Consider the following 21,576-nt stretch of genomic DNA (forward strand, 5'->3'; position numbering starts at 1 on the left):
GAAGTTACACTTCTGCTTATAAAATCCTGTATAGCTAGAACTTTGATTTAAATTGTTTCAGATTATAACAAATTTGACTTTCAAGATGTTCATAAAAAAATACAGAGTTGTATAAGTAAAATCAACATAGACTTTTATGAAAATTCAAGGAGATTAAAAAAAATAATCTTATCGAGGATTTTGAATTTTTGACAATAGATTTATTGAGATTTGATTGTTTAAGTACAGTTTTGGTTTAATGTTAAGATAAAACAAACAAAATATGATTTTTCAGTAATATAAAAATATAATATCAAACTTAAAACATTTAAATTTTTACTTAATTCTCCTTAAAAATGGGAAATGGTTAAGGTCTCTTATCTATGTTTGTTGTTAGACCTGACCTCCACATCACTCTCTGACCAGAATCTGAGCCACTTTGCTACAGTGAGACCAGGACCATCATCAGCCTTAACCTCAGGTAACGTTCACTCGCAACTGCAGTGTTTGTATTATGACTGAACAAACATCACAATTACATGTTAGGAAGTTAGGAGATCAACCTTTGTACAATAGCTAAATATTGCCTGGATTGTGGTTTAACTTGAAATATGTGGTAACTGATATTTGAAACCTGTGATTTTTAAAATGTATCCATTGTAAACTGTAATTAATACTTTAATCCAAGATCTACAAAAATATTCATTTTCATGTCTACTTTCTGTATGTTATTTTAATTACACTTTATTGAATGAGCATTAGTAAAGCCTTTATTGCCAGTTAAATATGAAATCCGATATCTGTGTGTCTGTACACATGATAACTGTTGAGCAAGTTCACCTAGAGGGTTGAAATTTTGTATGAAACTCTACTTGTACATCAGTATTGAAAATGATAAACATCAGTGATGTATTGATAGTCGTAATTTTGGTCTGTCAAGGAAGGACAGACCTTTGTTACATCAGTCATATGGGCAGTCATTTGGAAATGAGAAAAACAAGAATTAACTAATTACTAAACAAACTGAGTTTATTATGAAGGTAATGTGACATTTTTCAGTAATATATCAACACATGAAATGAAGTTACTTTTTCAGGTTGGTTTGCTTCATACTAAGTTTAAACATTTTAGTTTAACCAGTAATTTTATCATCATAGCAAGCTAAACTGTATTTAAAATGATAATTTGTGTTTTGTTGATTGATATTACTGGTTAAAAATGGACATGGATCTAATGTATGGTTGTTAAAAATTCTTTTGCTTCTATTAACTCACTTTCTTGTCTGTCTGTTGTAAATCACCCTGAGTATGACGTTAAACTGCCTTTTTCTCCCTAATCCTTATCCTCATTCCTACACATCCCCACCTGACTGGTCCGCTTTGTCACCTGCTGGGAGTGCCTCAGCACTAATCGGAAATTGCCTTTCTGATAGTGTATTGGAGCTGATTTGTGCTTGGACAGCTGATGTGTTTGTGAGGACATGTATCTGAGTCCAGCCATGTCAGCCCAAGTGTGCAGTGAGCAGAGAAGTAGTATAAGTTTCTGCTGCTATGTGTGAGCTAAGTTACATGTGTATTCTCATCTCGGTTAACCCTAGAAGTGGCGATGCTAAACTTCCACAGTGGCAAGCTCTTTTTGGCCACTTTGAAGAGTATTTTTTTTAAATTCACCAAAAATATATTTTTTACTCTAACCTAGTCATGTTGCATACTGAATTCTTCGGAAAGAGTTGAATTTATCATATTATGACAAAATAAAATGATTTCTTGAAACCTGAATTGGACTTATCATGTGAAAAACCAAAAAAATTTTGATTGACCAAACTAAAATTGTAACTTTGACACTTTGTAAAAAATAACAAACACATAGTTACAGAAAATCCATTATATATAAAAGGTAGAAACAATAATTACCTACAAATAACAAAGGAAACAGTTTGAAAACTATAAAAAAATAAATTTTAAAATTTTTGCAAAATAGCAAAAAAAGTTATTTTGTTGAAACTGGTAAAAAAACAACCTAAATGCTGTAGAATTTGTGCATACTATATTTTACTTTGAAGAGAAAGAGTTTTTTTACAGATCTACCAGATCAGTTTATTACAGTAAATTATTATTTTTAGTTTTTTGTTTGTGATCAAACTTGAAAATGAAATTTGGTACCAGGAAACAGTGAATAAACAAACTAACACAAGATCGTAAAAACAATGCCAAATTTATTAAAAACCAAAAAGATAGACAATGTTATAATAATAAAGAAAATATATAGCTATATGTACAAGCCAAGAGAAACAAAACAGTCACGTAGGCCTACTCAGCTAGTTTTGCCACAGACCGCGGGAGAAAACTTAGGATTATTTCAGTTAGTACCATTGATTATTTCAACGTGATGTTGATGATACTATATGAAATGTATTTGAAATTTAGTGGAACGCAACTGTGCAAACTAGGCGTAAAAACAATTATCGGTTGCCTAGCAATAAGCGGCAATGTGAAGCGACTTCTAAGACGTCGCTTGCCACGTCACGGCGGCGTAAATAGAACGTCTCAGACGTCGCTTGCCACTTAGAGGGTTAAACAAGCTAGCAGGTCCTTTTGTCTAAGGACTTAAGGGCTGGTGTTTTGGCACACACCTCTTCACACAATGCGCTAGATAAAAATGTCTGGCAACCCCAATAAGGCACATTGTTGTAACAAGAGATTGCAAAGAAAAGTTGAACATTAGGAAGAAATAAATTTTTACATACTCTGTTATTTCAGCTTTAAAATAAAACTAAGAACATTCTTTCTAAAGCCAGTTTGTTTATTATAAAGCGATCACTGGAGTAGGAGGAGAGCTAGCTGATCTCTATTAAAAACCTATGGGATGAAACTATCCTGGTAGAAGCGACCAATAGTACACAAGCAATGCAGTACTGAAGATGAACTTATTCTATGACCAATATCAAGTAGCAGTTCAAGCCTATAGCACCTTTAACTGATCAAAGGGAATTTTGTTTTGAAGGGAGTTATTTGAGTGTGATCTAGATGAGGTAAAAGAAGAGCTTAAGACTAGCTTTGTGACTGATGTCGTTAAAATAATCTGGATAGACAGGAAAAAAAACATATACGATGTATACATTGTATATGTTTTTTTTATATGATATTTTATTTTAGGCTAGAACAGTAAGCAAAACCATAAAATTAAAACGAAAACAACTCTCTTATTAAAGTACAAATGTAATAAGAAATGATCTGGTCTTTTGAATCTCACTTTCAATACCTTGTATTGCCACCTCTAGCTGATATAACCGCACGAACACGCTGTGGCATGGTTCTGATGAGTCGTCTGAGGCGATCTTGAGGTAACCGCTCCCATTCTTCTCGTAACGCCATTTCCAGCTCATCCAAAGTCTTGGGCTGGTTTGGGCGGCCCCGGATACTTCGTCCTAGTTGGTCCCAGGCGTCCTCAATCGGGTTTAGGTCCGGATTGCAGGCTGGCCACTCCAGCAGTGGTATGTTGTGTTCGCCACAGGTACTCACGGACCAATCTTGCTGCATGTGGCGGAGCTCCGTCTTGCATAAATAAAAAATTTTGACCTGCTTGCTCTGCTCTCGGACGAATATGAACGTCTAACACCTCGTCCACATAACGCTGGGCTGCCAAAGTACCGTTTCGGATTATGACAAGGTCTGTACGACCGTCAATTGTTATGCCACCCCACACTAATACTGAGTCCTCGCCAAACGGAACTCTGGGAGCTAGGCAACAGTTAATAAACCGTTCATTTCCTCTTCTACACACTCGAGCGTGGCCGTCATTACCAAAAATTGTAAATTTTGACTCGTCTGAGAACTTACCTTACGCCACTGTCTCAGCTGCAAACGCCTATGGTCTCTTGCAAACTGCAATCTGGCTCTCTTATGACGCGCAGTCAATCTCGGCACTCGGACAGGTCTCCTAGATCTCAATCCAGCTTCCCGGAGTCGATTTCTAACAGTCTGATCCGACACACGATTTCCAGTCGCCTGGCTTAGGTCGTTTTAGAGTTCTCTAGCAGTTAAAAATCTATTACAAAGTGCATTAACTCGTAAAAATCGATCTTCTATGTGCGTGGTGGATCTCGAGCGGCCTTGTCCTGGGTATCTTCGAAGAGTTCCTAGCTCCTGATGTCGGTTCCATAATCTTGAAATTACTGACTGACTCACACCTAAGCGCCTACCCACGTCTCGTTGGGAAACTCCCACTTCTATCAAATTAACAGCTCTACTGACATCACTCTCAGACAAAAACCGTCTAACACCCGCCATAACAATAAAAACACACAGTGCTAACTATAGAAGCCTAATCCAGACTGAACGAGATCAACTTGTGACAAAACTGAGCCTGAACCTTTCCTTATCTCAATCTTGTTTGGACATGATATCGAAATAATCGCTCTTATCTTTTACTGAATTAGTCAGAAATAAACAAGAATTATTTATCTTTGCTACCGAGAGGTTCCTTCATCAGTGTGCAAAGTTCAAACATTCTTCTGTTATTAATACTTGTTTTACAAGTCGCAATAAAAGTGATCCTTTAATTGTTTTGAGGTGTGTATTTATGCAAATTTTCTTTTACGTTTATTAGACAGAAATATATATATAAACATGGGAGTGTCATTATTTTTAATTCTTTAAAAATGGTAAAGCAAGATTCACGATTGTCCAGTCCTTTTATGATCCGTATAGCATATTTTTGCCATCTAAAAACTTGTTCCATATAAGTACTATTTCCCCATAAAGTAACACCATATACAATCTGAGAGTGAAAAAAAGCACAATACGCATTGATCAACATATCACTACTAACACACAGTTTAAGTTTTCTTAGTAAATAAGTGATTTTAGATAGCTTTTTGCAAAGGTATTGTATATGTACATCCCATTTCAAACTGCTGTCTAAGTATAGGCCAAGTAGTTTAATAGACTCTGCTTCAGTTAATTTAGTTAGTGAAAACATAATTGATTCTGTCTTTTTATTATTTATATTTAAATGATTTGTTTTAAACCAGCTCTCTGCAATATTCATTGATACATTCTGATCCACTTTCAATTTTTCCATGTCTTTTCCATTCCAAACTAAAGTAGTATCGTCTGCGTATAATACTGATTTGCATGGTATATTACCTGGAAAATAATTTATTGCAATTAAAAATAGGAATGGTCCCAAGACAGATCCCTGGGGAACACCAGATTTAATTAACTGAAAATTAGATCCATCATTATTTTGATATACCATTTGTTTCCTGTTACACAAGTAGGATGTCATTAAGCCAAGTTCCTTACCCCCCAAACCATAACATTGCAATTCTTTCAATAATATTTCATGAGAGACACAATCAAAAGCTTTGGTCAGGTCAATCAGAGTAGCACATGTCAATATTTTATCTTCAAAACATAATTAACAACACATTCAACGGCCTTAATTGTATTCAAGCCTGGTATAAAACCAAACTGTTCAACACAAAGCAAATTATTATTTACAAAGAAATTATATAATTGATCTTTAATACATGCTTCAAAAACTTTACTTATTACGGGGATTAATGATATTGGTCTGTAACTTGATGGTTTAGACTTTGTTCCTTTCTTATAGATTGGTATTACCTTTGTAAATTTTAACACATCTGGGAACACACCTTCAGTTAAGGCTCTATTGAACAAGAAAACTAATGGCTTAATTATAAAATCAATGATTTCTTTGATTATTCTATTTGAAAACCCATATATGTCTTCACTATTAGATGTGCTAAAATTACTGACAATCTTTTTTACTTGTTGTTCAGTTATTGCATGTCAGAAAAATGTTTTCTTTTGCATTATTAGATTGTTACTATGTAAGTATTGGTTTACAAGTAAGGTTGCTCCCATGACATCAATAGGTTTGTTAATGTTAATTTCTGTTAGTGCATTAATGAAGTAGTCATTAAAATCGTTTAACTTGATTGGACACTCAAGATTTCTACTGTTTCCACCAGATTCTACTCTAACTACCTTCCATGCTGCTTTGCACTTGTTTTTAGAATTTTCAATAAATTCATTATTGTGTAACATTTTTGCCTCATTAATTTTATATCTATAATGTTTTTTTTCCTTCTGATACAGTTCTTTTAATTGTTTTTTTCTATCCAACTCATCATTACTACATTGGACATATAAATTATAGTGTACAATTACTCTTTCTTTAATTTTTTCAACTCATTGTTGTACCACTTCTTTCTTTGCTTTGTTTTATTATGCTTGAATTTATTAGTTTTTATAGGACAGCATTGCTCAAAGGTATTACTAAGATAACTTAACACATTTGTAAATAGCAATTCTACATTCCGCTCACAGAGCATATAGCTCCAGTCTGTCTTACTTAACATGTATTTAAGAGAATTGATAGCCTTTACAGATAGCACTCTAAAACTACAAGGTGATGCATCTTTCTGTTTGCTTTCTATATTCTCCCTAAGTATCTGACAATAAAGGCCATCATGATCTGATATGTGTGGTTTGAAAACTTTGCATTCACTTACATTATGTACATTATTGGTTATGATGTTGTCAATACAAGCCAATCCTCTAGTGGGATTTTTGTTTAAACAAAATAAATTATAAGATGTCAGAAGATTAAGAAAATTTTGAGACTCTTGTGAATTTTCTGAAATATTTACATTGAAGTCACCTGTGATAACCAAGTCATATTCAGGCATAAACCTTCTGGTAAGAAAACCTAAAAAATTGTCTAATTTTGTAAAAAATAAGTTATTATCAGACTGAGGAGTACGATATATACTAACTAAAACCATGTGGTAACTTTTTAAAACAATAGCAACTACTTCAAAAATACTTAAAACACAAAAACAATTAACATTTAGTATTTCAAAATCGATGCTTTCCTTAACAAATATGGAACAGCCCCCACCTCTATGAGGTTTTTCTCTACAACCTCTACAAACATTCTCTACAACTTCTTCTCTACAAACATATGGTTGAGCATCGGTGCTTTCACACGGAGTGGCCTATTTCAGTGTTTCAGCGCCAAAACGTGCCATGAACGTGTGCAGTGGGCCAGCACTCGGTCTTATGTCTCAACTCAGCTTTAATACAGGTGTGTTTTACTTCAGTTCTGATGAAATTAACACGTTCGCTGCTAAAAATCCCTATATAGAGTTCCCTATATGCTGAAATTTTTTAAATATATTTTTACTTACTTTTGGATGAAATATGATAGAAATATATGAAAATTACTCATAAGTCACAAAAGTTATCACTCTCTACCATTTTAGGAATGCGGTAACTGTGGTTACCGTTAGTTCCTGAGGACAGTCTTCCTTACCAGCTGGTAACTCTAGTTACCGCTCGCACTAGGGACCGCCCTTTTATGGCAGTTGGAATATTCCAGATGAATACATTGTAGCTAAATAAACTGTATTTTATTCGTTTTAGACAAACATAAACAATATTCATACGTAAATGTGAAAACCAAAATGAATGTAAAAGTTTATATAAATCTCCGCTAACTCACTCAAATTCAGTTATTATTTTCAAATATGAGGTGAGTAATTATAACAAAATATATTTAAATGTTTACTTGAAATGATACAAAAATATTATAGTACATAGGTTTATAAAAATGTATTCCAATCCGGTTGTGAACGCTCCATTGGCGAGGTTTGGTCTCGTAATCAGGATCCTCAACTTCCAAGTCCGTCTGGTACTCCACATCGTGCATGTTGTCATCCTCGTCGTTTGAACTCGATACTGGCTCTGTTGTACGCTTAGAACTTGGTTATTGTACACCACTTGGTCCCGGGGGAAAATGCATTGTGTTGCACAATCACTTAATACTATAAAAACTTTAAAAATAATGAAAAAGTCTGATGTGAAAACGAAGTGCATAAAAATGTGGGAAAAGTACCTCCTGAGGAGCGAGAAATACATCGTTGTGATAGTTCGAGTGCTGGCCGCACACTGACCTCATTTCAGAACAAAGGCTCTGTGGTAACCACAGTTACCGCCTGCAGCGAACGTGTTAACATTGTTTTACTGGTAGAAATGTGCGACTTAAACTTTGAACAGCTGGTGGAGATAGAGTGTAATCTTTTGTTGAGGAATCAAGAAACAAGTTAATATTTCACATTTATTCGTTGAATGATTTTTTGGTCATTTGGTAATAAGTTTTAAAAATTCTGGCATCTTCCCTAAGCTCTAAGTGCAGTAGCATTAGGTAAAACTAACTTTATAAAAACCTGGAATTCAAAATGGAATAAACTCTAAACTGTCTTGGCACTTTTTAGTCTCTTCTGTGTTGCCTTAAATCACGAAACAGCAAAACAGCATTATAAAAGACATTCTTCACTTATGTCAAGAGACTACTGCTGAATGAGGTGGGGAAGGGGAACTTGATTCGCTGAAGAACACTGCAACTTGCGTTGTCCGCCTAAAAGGGTCCTGCGATATCGCTGCCACAGCCAACAGCTTTTATCTGCGGAAATTGTACCGCGTGAAACCGCTCTAAATCGCGCCAGGACCAATCACCACAAGCTCCATGACTAGGCTTGTGCAATTCTCGCTTGTGTGACGAATTAATAGTAAGAGTTCTGATATGATACAAGCGGCAAATTTTATTCCCTTTTATGGCAGCAAATCATACTGTTGGACGCATACCGCCCCCTAAGAAGGGGGGGGGCTACAACACAAGCATGTTGCATCCATCTATTTCTGTCCAAATTGTCTACATTGTTAGTGACACAAGGAAAAGTTTTAAATAGTTTCACCATTTCGCCACGTCTTAGAAACGAAACACATCCTGTATTCAAGCTGAGTTGAGACACGAGAACCGGCAACAGACGCCAAATTGCCAAGGACTAGGCAACTGCACACACTCATGGTGTGGTTTGGCGCTAGATACTGAAATGGTCCACTTCGTGTGAAAAACACCATCTTTTTCTATTTTTATTTGTAATTTTTATATAAACTATTGACCGTGAAAGAGCAGGGAATTTGAAAATTAACATTGAGTGGTAACCTTGAATAAGTTATCTTTTGCTGATGCTAAAAAAGAATATAGAAGAAGAGCAGTTCAACTACCAAAGGATAAGGCACAAGCCGCCACCTCGACTCCACCTCCTTTTTCTGGGGGTAATGGTTAAATTGCTTACGGAACAAGTGGCTAATATCATTAGTCTCATCTCCGCCAACATCAGCTCAAGTCCTCAAATCTAGCAGAAACTACAGCCAGCAGAGACAAAGATAACGCTACCAAACAAAACCAATGAACAACGTATCTAAAAAAATAGAATAATAAAACAAGCACAACAGTGATACGAAAATCTCAGCCAAAAAAGAATAAGTGCTAAGTGACAAACTAAAACACAACGTCAAAGCCTAAGTAGAAAATCGTTGTCAAGGAACAACAAACACCCCTCTACAGTCAGGTTTCTCCTCCCTATCAAGCATTTATGTAGGAGGACGAGAGTGTGACGGACCTTAATTACATACAGAATTTAAGGCAGTAACATGGAAAATTAAAAAATCCCCCATTCTCTAAAGACACCAAAATAACTTTTTCATTTAAATGTAAGATAACATATACAATTTACTAACCATTAGCCAGTGGAATGTAAACTGAATAAGATCGAACATAAAAGATTTAAAACAAATCCTTCAGGAGCATAGGCCAAATATTGTCTGTATACAAGAAACATTGGTCAACCCATTTTTCTTTGAAGAGATACAAAATTCATGGTTACAATAATCTCCATGACAGTATTGTCTGTGGGGGCACTGGTATATTCAAAGAAACTCTGGTCTCAAACTGTGTGAACCTAAACATCCCTCTACAAGTGTCCTGTATCTCAATATTGGCCTCTATTTAAAATAAACATCTGCTCCATAGACATATCTTCAGTACCTATTAATTGTTCTTGATAAAAGTGGCATGTTAGATCTGATTAATCAATTACTTTCTCCATTTCTACTCGTTTGTGACTTCAACGCTCACCATCACGTCTGGGGCTTTAATACCTGTTGACAAGGGGAAACCCGAATGTCAGAGATTGCGATGGACCTAACTTGGTACTTCTAAATAATGGTACTCGTACATACTTATGGCATTGAACTGGGTCTTAGTCTGCTATTGATCTGTCAGTGTGCAGCCCAGGTCTTCTGTACCAAGTAGATTGGCAGCTGATAACAGAATTGGAAGCAATCACACCCCATCTGGATCAGTTTTCCAGAAACTAACATTCAAAGGAACACAAAACCGCATTGGATTATAAAAAAATTCAAATGGAGCACATGTAACAAAAAGCTCCCAGGAATAAACACCCATTAAATGTTAATACAGCAGTGTTATATTAATAATTCTATCATACAAGAAGCTCAACACAGTATTTCAAAATCACGAAAACGAAATAACGTTCCTTGGTGGACAGAAGAATGTGCTAAAGCGTAACAAGATAGCAGAAAACACTGAGGATGTTTAAAACCACACCTATGTTGGAAAATTAGGAGAATTATCAACAAAAGAGAGCAAAAGCCGTCTTCTGTTTAAAACATAATATAGACAATTGAGGCAAGCTTTCACTGATTCAATATCATGGAAAAAGTTGAAAACAATATTATTAATAACCCTAAAGAAATAGTAAAACAGGTTGCCGTTGTCACAGCTGAAGTGTAGAAGTCTTCTTACTGTCCTGAGTTTCAGATAATAAAGTATAATAAAGAAACAACACCTAATAACAATAGTTTATTTACAAATAGTCCCCTAGAAACATACACTTTATTTTAAAAGAGCTAAACTTTGCGAAAACATGTTCCAAAAACTCCATCCTAGGACCACATGATATACACTGTGGCATGCTGAAAATCTTCCAAAGTCATTTAAGCAAGTCCAATTCACTCTGTACAATCGCGTTTTTGATGAACATACTTTTCCATCAGTATGGTGTATATCGCATGTTATTCCCTTATTAAAGCCAGGAAACGGATATTACAAACTCCGCTAGTTATTGGCCAGTTTCCTTTACGGGTTGTCTCTCTAAATTTTTGGAACGAATGCTGAATTATAGACTAGTCTGGTATTTGGATAGCAACCGCCTTCTTGTCTCTCAGCAATGCAGATTTCACCAAGGATGGTTGACAACGGATTTGTTGGTTTCCCTAGAGACTACAATTGCACTCTTGAGCAGAAACAAGTATTAACATTCTTCTTTGTCTTTCAGAAGGCATGTGACACAGCGTGATGGAAGAATGTAAATACCTTGCTGTCATGGGGTGTTGATGAAAACTATTCTTTATTCATAATTTTATAAATGACAACTGGGAGCAACCCATGCTGATCCAGTCACTTTTGAAAATGGAGTACCCTAAGACAGTGTGCTCAGCTGCACTCTCTTTGCAGTATCTATAAATAGCATAGTCAGTTGTGTCACTAATCCAATTCGTTGTTTCCTTTTTGTACATGATTTTGATATGTATGTTGTCGCAAGAAGTCATGCTGTGGCGTAAAGAGTGATGCAATTTGCAATAATACATCGCATTAAAGTTTGGAGTTGTCAAAATGGGTTTCTTTCCCACCTGAAAAAACGCAGTATTTACGAGTAGTGAAGTTGTGCATTATGTTCCTTGAGCTATGTTTGAGTTATTAGAGTATGAGATATTCAAGCTAATGTTACTGATATTTAAATTGATCCACTTAGCATGTACTCAAACTAAAGACCTAATTATAGCAAAGACCAAATTGACCCTCTATGCCAATTTTTAATAATTCTAATGTAATAATTTTAAAAGTACTGCAAACATCAAGTTGTATTGTAATATTTTTAATACTCTTCAAGTTTTTTTACTGTTGTTCTTTTTGAAACAACTTAAATGATAACTTTTAGTAATTGTATTGAACACATTTTTTTTAATTTGGACAACAATTTTTAGAGAAGATACAGTGAAGGTGATGTTGGTTACAGAGAAAGAGCCAGAGCAGCAGCAACAGCAGCAGCCCGTGTCGATGTCCCGATGTTCAAGTGGGGCGGACAGCATAGGACAGGAATTGCGTCACTTCAAGCCGATTCGCAGCTCCCCCACCACCCCACCTAAAGGTATTTTGTGAGATTACTATTTGGTAGGTCACCTTTTCTACCAATATTAAAAAAAGAATTTCTAGGTTTTTACTAGAAAATGTAAACGAGTTGTAACAATCTAACAAAACCTAGACAATAAAACTTCTACACACTTCACGATTATAAGATCCATGAACAAAACATAAGGCTAAAAGTGTCTGCTCTTTACCCCTCTATTTACCAACCTTTCCCTTCCTGTCTTCTTTGTTTCAAATAATGTACTGTAATGATTCGTTTACAATAATGGAACTTTGCAATGCAATTGTAAATATATAAAACGCTGTTTTCAACGATGTAACAACGAATATTAATAATAAAAATGTAATACCATAGGAAGTACGGATTAATTTCTCCTCAGTCTCTCACCTTCCCTGGTGCATATGACATTTGTTGAGTGGTGTGCAGTGACATTGTTTGGGTTCATACCTACCAATCTGGATTTATAGGTATATATTTGGATTTTTATGTTCAACTTTTTTACTCAACACCTTGAGCAGAAGATAGATTTCAATCCTTGTAACATATAACGATAGCAAACATCCAAAATTGGTTTATCCTTTCAGATCATCCATCATAAATAATATGCTTTGAACAAAAGATGATGTGGTGAAGGAGAGTAAGTGCAGCTTCATCAGAAGTTAATGATTACATCTTAATATTGAAGGTTTCGTTGGAAATAGAATTAAATTTTAAAAATTATATGTTTAAGGAAACGTTTATTTAGGCATCAGCTGATTAAATCTTTTAGTAATATTCTACAAAAATCTGAAGTACTATCAATTCTTGTTATATTTTTTAAACCATTGTAACAGCATGGCATTTAAATAACTGTAGAAAACAAAATTGGGACAATCACTTTTTACTCGAAGCACAGCTGTAATAATTTTCATTAAAAATCTCAGGTTGTTGCCACCAAAGTGTTGTCAGCTCTCTGTAACAACCCTGATAGTGAATGTTATGTTGCAGCTGGGAGCAGTTAGCTGCCACAGATAGTAGTGGCTCAGAGAGGGGTGGGGATGGATCATTCTTAGGTTGCTAACACCAAAGTGTTGTCAGCTCTCTGTAACAACCCTGATAGTGAATGTTATGTTGCAGCTGGGAGCAGTTGGCTGCCACAGATAGTAGTGGCTCAGAGAGGGGTGGGGATGGACCAATCTTAGGTTGCTAACACCAAAGTGTTGTCAGCTCTCTGTAACAACCCTGATAGTGAATGTTATGTTGCAGCTGGCAGCAGTTGGCTGCCACAGATAGTAGTGGCTCAGATAGGGGTGGGGATGGACCAATCTTAGGTTGCTAACACCAAAGTGTTGTCAGCTCTCTGTAACAACCCTGATAGTGAATGTTATGTTGCAGCTGTGAGCAGTTGGCTGCCACAGATAGTAGTGGCTCAGAGAGGGGTGGGGATGGACCAATCTTAGGTTGCTAACACCAAAGTGTTGTCAGCTCTCTGTAACAACCCTGATAGTGAATGTTATGTTGCAGCTGGGAGCAGTTGGCTGCCACAGATAGTAGTGGCTCAGAGAGGGCTAGGGATGGACCAATCTTAGGTTGCTAACACCAAAGTGTTGTCAGCTCTCTGTAACAACCCTGATAGTGAATGGTATTTTGCAGCTGGGAGCAGTTGGCTGCCACAGATAGTGGCTCAGAGAGGGGTGGGGATGGACCAATCTTAGGTTGCTAACACCAAAGTGTTGTCAGCTCTCTGTAACAACCCTGAAAGGGAATGGTATTTCGCAGCCGGGAGCAGTTGGCTGCCACAGATAGTAGTGGCTCAGAGAGGGTTGGGGATGGACCAATCTTAGGTTGCTAACACCAAAGTGTTGTCAGCTCTCTGTAACAACCCTGATAGTGAATGTTATGTTGCAGCTGGGAGCAGTTGGCTGCCACAGATAGTAGTGGCTCAGAGAGGGGTGTGGACGGACCAATCTTAGGTTGCTAACACCAAAGTGTTTTCAGCTCTCTGTAACAACCCTGATAGTGAATGGTATTTTGCAGCTGGGAGCAGTTGGCTGCCACAGATAGTAGTGGCTCAGAGAGGGGTGGGGACGGACCAATCTCAGGTTGTTGTCACAGAAGTGTTATCAGCTCTCTGTAACAATCCTGATAGTGATATCTCACCACAAGAACTGTAAGTTGTTTGGTAGCTTTTCAGTTATTTTTAATTGTATTTGTACTCCATAACATCATTATGGGTCTGATATGATGTTACAAAAAAATTATGGGTCTGATATAATGTTTTGAAATGTGATATTACTTTGATAGTGAACTATCTTAGATTCAGCTTACTTTTTTACCTGTAAATATTCATAGAATACATTGGCATGTGAGTGCACTTATTCACCTATGATAAATATTATTGAAATTTATATTTTATGTAAGGATAAAATGCTTAGTGTTTACAAAGTCAGATCTCTTGTCAGATATGCTAGAGGATTGTTCCTATGGTATAATACATTTCTTTAAATCTAGTTTGATTCTACTTACTTTATAGTATTCTGTCTGTATGTATTTTTTTTATGTTTTTTTTAATGCTCTACTGTAGTTACGCAATTGTTTAAAATATACATGAACCAAATTTTGCATGGATTTCAATATTAATATCTATTAAAAGACTGACAAATTTCATTTATACATTTTGTGATGGCAGACATTTAAACATGTTGACTCACTATGGCTCAGAACACAAGCGTTTCACAGGAATAAGATTTTTTAAAGAAAATTGTATTAGAAATCCAGCTAAACTTAAAAGTTAGCTTACTATAAGCATAGGGACATTCCCCTAAAATATCCATCAAGAGTTCTAAAACACCCTCCATGTTATTTATAATAGTTTTCAGATGGTACTGTATCTCTCTGAGGTAACATTCTCTCAAGACATATAGATATGCTATTCATAGTAGTTTAATGTTTGTTACTACTGCTCTCACAACTGCCCATTTTTTACATTTAGTCCTAACAACACTCATGGACACTAATTCAGTGCTTGTCCACAGTATGGGACAAGGTATTTTACAAGTTACAGAAGAGCTCAAGACCTGAAAAGTCACCATGTTGTGATTGTAAACTAATTATGAGTTCACGTTTATAGTTTACAAAATATACAAATAATTACCATTAATAATTTATTGTATTTGCTAATATTCCAGTGAATTATAACAATATAAGTTTAGTGTTATGTTTTGTTTTTTAGATACTGTTAGGATACAATTAGAAATTGGATAGCCTAGTTTATTGTGAAATATAATTGTAAAATACTATTCTGTTTTTTAGGGAAAACTCAATATTCTTACAAAAGCAATTGGAAGCTGATAGAGAACTGGCACTTGAGCTTCAAAAACAACTAAACTCGGAAAACAAGAGAAAACGAAGTGTTCCAACACAGAAGACTGATTACAACTTAAGGAAGAGAAAGAAGGGTAATCTAAGAAAGCAAGTGCTGGTAGACAGGGCTCAGGCTACATTGGATAGTATGCTTATAAAATAGTAGTTAGTTACCAGGAAGTTTAGACTGATGTACAGAACCTTTGTAAAGTGATATTAAATATAACAGACTAAATCAAACCAAGAAATGGAATGGATGTTAATTACATTGGAATAAATATAAATAACACATAGTAGAATGTTTGGTTCATTATAATACTTTGTGTGTCAACAATTTAGTTTATTACAGATGTAATTAAATTTTATTTACAGCATTAATATCTCGTTGGACTAATTATATCAATAGAAAGAAACAATAACCAATCCTACTGTCTGAAATGCACAATACGTGTTTTATATTATTTTTTCCACAGACCAGTAATTTGGATATAAAGTTGTGGTTTTAACATTTAGCAAATTTAGGAAAAATCGTTATATTTGCCCTACCTAATTGGTTTTTGAAATTGTGAAATTCCAAAACCATAAATCTAAAGTTGGTGTTAGAGAGAAGGAGAACAGTTAATAAGCCATACTGCCAGTTACCTGATTCCTTATTATTATGCAAGGGGGAGTTATTAAAGGAGGTGGGGGTAAAGTAAATTGCTGAGGCATGCTATCCCTGAACGGGTGGGGGTAGTGACATGATCTTCTACACCCATCTGGCAGTGACACAATGAAGGTTGCTATGCCATGTGTGCATGCCGATTGGTATTGAAGAGCAAGTACTTAGCGTCTGAGCCATCCCAACCCATTTAGAACGTTTGGACTATTTTAGTAAATGGTAATACTTCTTGATTCACATAATTTGAACAGAGGTTCCCTCTGGAATATGGACAACGAACTTCCTGACCTGAACAACAAAGGTTCTTTCCCATGACTGGGATACATCCTAAACAGAAACTTACTTTAAAAGTTAAAATTGATGAGTAACAATTTATGTCTTCTCCACTTTGTAATAAAAGGAACAATCCTGTCTGCTCCTGGGATAAAATGTTTTAGGTACCCTACATCTATTTTTTTTTATTTGATAATGTCTTTACATTTGTCTGCAGTATAAATAACCAGCACACTCTGGTGCTCTGCAGTGGAAAACATGGTAAGATATAACATAGTCGTCATTCTATTAAAATTCTGCTCTGTCTCACATTTTTAAATTCTAATCAGGGGATTAAGTGTCTATTGTTTAAGAAGAGAAGTCAGAAATGTGTTTTCTTGATGTTAATATTCCTCATCAAGGTCTAAATGGGTCGTTTTAATACTCAGTAAACCCTACCAAAAAATATTTTTTTCAAGTAATGTTGTTACCAACAACATATAACTACAATCCGTTCAAAAATTGGTGCCGAGTGATTATTGTAATCTTAATGTTTAAGGATGGTAATGTTGTAATCTATGATATAATGGTTTAATATCATTTTTGTTCAGAAATTTCAAACTTACTATATACCATAAATGTAAAGTGATGAAGTTGTTACTGTTTATTTTTACTTATTCTTGTGTTTCATTATTATACAAAACTATGAATATATAAATTACAGTATGATAAAATTGATGTAAAAGAACTTAATACAAAGAATAATCTGTCAATAAAATTACAACTATTTTATTGATTAATCTAAAACTGTAAACTAATGGAATAATACGTTTTAGGAATTAACGTAATGCTGGATACTGTAGCCGTAGGTAATTAGTTACAAAATTATGATTGTAAGTTTCTTAAAAATTGAAAATTAAAAAAATATTGTGTATGAAATAAACATCAGTCAGGATGCTGTCAATAAAATGTAATATAATATCAGAAATGTGTTAGTTAACACGTTCGCTGCGGCAAGAGCGGCCAATTATGTACCCGATATGCGGCAAAATTCTAACTTGCGATTTTTGTTTAATTGGCGTTATTTTGGTTTGATGCGCTATAAAATAATGATATTGTATTATATTACGTTCGTATGCGTTCGTAATCATCCGGACAGTGGTCCGCATTTTTGGCATGGCAACATTTATGTTAAAATACCAAATGTGTTGTGTGATGTCCAAAAGTAGCAAGAATACTTCAATCGACTTTGATATGCATCAGGTTCCGTTGCTAGACAACGCTACTGTCCAGACAGTAGTCCCGCACATAGCGTAAAACACCCACAGAGCCCGTGGTGAAGATCGCCGCAGCGTGCTGTCCGCACAGTAAAACAAATAAAAGTATTGTTTAAATGAATTTACTAAGGAGACAATACATACTGTATACAAAAAAGCAAAATATATGTATACTATGTGCAATCAAAATATTAACACCACACATATAGATAAAATCGCAATGCCGGTAAAAGATTACCTTACTTTTAATTTAGTAGTAATAACCTATCCAATTTGTAAACAAGCCTAGCTGCTAATACGTCTACTCACGAAAACAATAACACAAGAGAAAAGAAATTAGGAACACTTGTTTTATTGTTTTCCTACTGGTTCATAATAGCTACAAACATGTGAAATTTCAGCTGTTTCGCTGGCACTGTCGGGACAGAAGGCCCGCATTTCCAGGACAAACTGACATATCAGAAAGTAAGTATATTTCATCTAGAACAAGCTTGAAAAGTTTCAGACAATTCCCGCAAGATCGCAGCAAGTGACAAGCGAAACGAATAAGCAATGCATTGTGCGTATCGGCACTGTCCGGACAGTGGCCCGCAGCGAACGTGTTAATCATAAAAAAACTGTTGCAATGTTAATTTAAGATCCATAAATAATCAATAATAATAATCTCTTATCTGTATCAGGATTAACTCATAATGTAGAATTAAAAGCTCAATAATGTTATGAGTTCCTGCTAGTTCAATAATTAGTGCTCCTATACTAATTATTTTTTTTACTAACTACATACAAGGTGTAACAGTTAAATAGAGGAATCAGTGTGAAAATGCACTATATTTAAAATGTATTATGAAAGACATTTAATCCAATCACCTCTTTTGTAAACAATGCTGCTTTTTCAAAGCAATGTACAGATTATTTGTCAGCCAACAAGTGCACGCAAAGCTACTTTTTATTCAACCTTTCTTCAGGCTGAAAACGTTTACCCTTTGAAGCACTTGTGACTTTTGGAGACATGTAGAAGTCAGAGAGCAAGATTGTGTTTGTTAACTTTTTAAAAGAAAATTGAGATGAATTAATCAGCTGTTCCAATTTTGAGACATTTGTTTAGATGTTTGTTGTCATAGTGTCAAGTTTTCTGCTGAGGAAGGGTGAAATAATATTATTGACATTCCTCTCCGTAGTTTCCTGACAAGTCAATCAGAATAATGCAAAAATCTGCTGAATAAACAAGAACGAAAGATTTCTTTATTTTATTAGAATCCAACAATTTCAGAACTTGAATAATTATCTTCCTACTTTTCAGCTTTATGAATTCTAATGTTCTATATTATTATAGTAGTATAAATTTAAAATATTTTTTAAACTTACTTTAATTATTTTTTGAGTAAATTGTGCTTCCAATAATTTAAATTGTGTCATCAATAATTTATAGGTTTTGATAAATGTATGTTTTATGGTTTTAGAAGTTATGATATTTTAAGTTGATTATTCTTAGTAATTTGATTAGTCCATGTTATTGTTATATTTTGTAAGTGATTATTTCATGGTATGTTACAATAATGAGGTACCTAGAGTAAAAAATGGAAGAATTAGTGATATTAATATTTTCCTTTAAGATAGTACCAAACATTTCAGAGACTAGTTCTGTTATAGTAACACACAGGCAGTTAGTTTGTATCTTTCTGCTCATCAGCCAGCACTCACTTTAGTCTAAAACACATGGTCAGGCTATAATACGATAAAAACCTTTTTTTGACTTCCAAAGTATTATCCAAACTTTGATTTTTGGAACCATCACAATACTTTCTTCTATAAAAAAATATACAGTAGAACCTCAATTAACCATGGTTACACGCTGACAGTCTCCCAGATAACAAGATTGTCAGTTAATAGGAAAATGGTCAATGAGGATGAAAACAAATAAAGCTTATAATTAAACAATGAATAAAATAAAACAGTCATTTTCAAAATAAGACTCAGAAATAAAGGGTACGCCTTAATTTTCACAAGAAAATACAAAATATAATGTTATTACGTCTTCAAAGTAGTGTCACATTTCTGTCTTGATTGACAAACTCACCGCGCTTCAGTGGTTTCACGTGAATGCCACATTTTTGTGCAGACCATATTTCTCTATTTCAAGCAGCTGTCTCACTAGATAGAGGATAAATCAATCTATCTGTTTTTTATTATTATTATTAAAATGATTTTTTTTGTTTTATTTAGTTGGTATTTTACCATACAGATGATTTATATCAGCTGATTGTGTGAACGTGGCTGGATACGATGTTTGCTGCCATTTAGAATGGTTTAGGTTTTCATTTTATTCATTGCAAAGTATATCTATTTTTGTCATTACAGTTAATAGTATGAGTCTAAAAAAAATTTCATAGTTTTGTGAGCTGTGTAGGTTTAGCTTAATTATGAAAATTTGTTTCTATTTATAATATAAAGAAATAGATGAAAAGGACAGTAATGTAAAAGTGTACCTATAATTTTATACACTTATTCCTGTTACTGTTTTTTGTTTTTCTTTAGCAGACCTTGTGAGTAAACTGATCTCTTTTTACTGATTGTAAAAGATGGTAAGAGATGGTCAGTTTGTGTTGTTACATAGTGAATTGTCAAACAACTATGATATTTACACTGATTACTAGTTGTGGAAGAAGAAGCTAACTGCTTCATGCTGTACCCACCAATACCTTTCACAAACATTAAAAGTTAATGTTCCTACTCTAATAGACATTTCGGTTATGAACTGTATATATCAAATGTGTTACATTTATTTAATAGTTTTTTAATTACTCGTTGAATAAGCTAAGGATAGGCAAAAACCCATGGGAAAGGTATAACAGATATAAGAACACTGCTCAAGATGTGGATGGTTAATCTAGTCTAAGTTTTAAGAAATGTATTTGATTCTGAAGGAAATTAAATTTTTAATTTATTTCCATAATTACGTAGATAACCTTGGTCCTACTCAGCCTGATTGTTATGTTGTACTGTAAAATTTTTCATTATCATAAAAAATAAGTATACTATTACTAATACTATTTTTATAATATTGTATATAAATATAATATGCTGTGATGTTGTTTTTTAATAAAACTTGTTGATCATTCCATGTCTTTGTGTTCAATATAAACCTTTAGTGTTTTAAAATTGTATACAGAATCGGTATGAACCTATAAACATCTAAAATAGTTCTAAGGATCACAATTTATTGTTCCTATACATTTTCCAACAAAAATGCACCCTTTCTGAGTTTGTGGCAGTAATTGCCTCGCTGTAGCACTTTGTAGTAAGTGCGCTAATTAAATCTAATCCTTTGCAAAGTTATGCTCTCAAAAAGTTAATATATTTTTTATAACAGCAATCATTTTATTAAGGAGTGACTTGTTATTGAACATAATACTTGTGCAATGATCCTTCCCCCTCAAAACTTAATTATAACCAAAATATGTTATTTTTTATGTGTGACATACACAATCTAACAATATAGTCAAATTCAAATCATCTTGAAGAACCTTCAACTACAATTCAATATGTCCATGCATTCCATGGTCACCCATTCATGATCACCTATATTATTAAGTGACCATTGTTTCTCTGTATCTGATTGTAGGCTTTCACTATTTATTTGGAATCTGCTATGACCCCTCTAAAGGAACAATTCTGATGCTCTTAAACACAATTTTTTCATATTCTTCTTTCATTTCTTAGGAAGTGCTTCTCAAACTCACTGAGCTATCCCTCCAATCTCCTAGGTTCTTTACAAATTTCTAAGACTCACCAATTCTAGATGTGTTATCTTTGATTTCAGCCTTTCATCAGGATGCACCATGAGTTGGACACCAAATCTTCCACAGTGTTATTGTTGATGGTCTTCACTCTAATGGTGTTTATAACTTTATTCACACAAGTAGAAGCCATTCTAAACTCACAACCGAGCACTTCCTTCT

General features: G+C 34.5%; 1 protein-coding gene across 8 annotated transcripts in view; it reads left to right on the forward strand.

The window, feature by feature from the left end:
* The window catches only part of LOC124359552 (E3 ubiquitin-protein ligase RNF168), a 62,365-nt gene extending 41,629 nt beyond the window's left edge, over window positions 1–20,736 (forward strand). For 7 of the 8 annotated variants that reach the window (XM_046812392.1, XM_046812388.1, XM_046812389.1 and 4 more), the window contains 4 exons: window positions 377–460; window positions 11,954–12,085; window positions 14,102–14,234; window positions 15,377–20,736. In XM_046812392.1, coding sequence (XP_046668348.1) covers window positions 377–460; window positions 11,954–12,085; window positions 14,102–14,234; window positions 15,377–15,590 — 563 coding nt within the window. In that variant the 3' untranslated portion in view covers window positions 15,591–20,736. Of the gene's footprint in view, window positions 1–376; window positions 461–11,953; window positions 12,086–13,201; window positions 13,300–14,101; window positions 14,235–15,376 lie in introns of those variants that run through there. The other variant, XM_046812395.1, reaches the window with a different exon arrangement.
* Window positions 20,737–21,576: the final 840 nt, after the last annotated feature.

The sequence above is a fragment of the Homalodisca vitripennis genome, chromosome 4, assembly GCF_021130785.1.
Source record: "Homalodisca vitripennis isolate AUS2020 chromosome 4, UT_GWSS_2.1, whole genome shotgun sequence".
Taxonomy (NCBI): Eukaryota; Metazoa; Arthropoda; class Insecta; order Hemiptera; family Cicadellidae; genus Homalodisca; species Homalodisca vitripennis.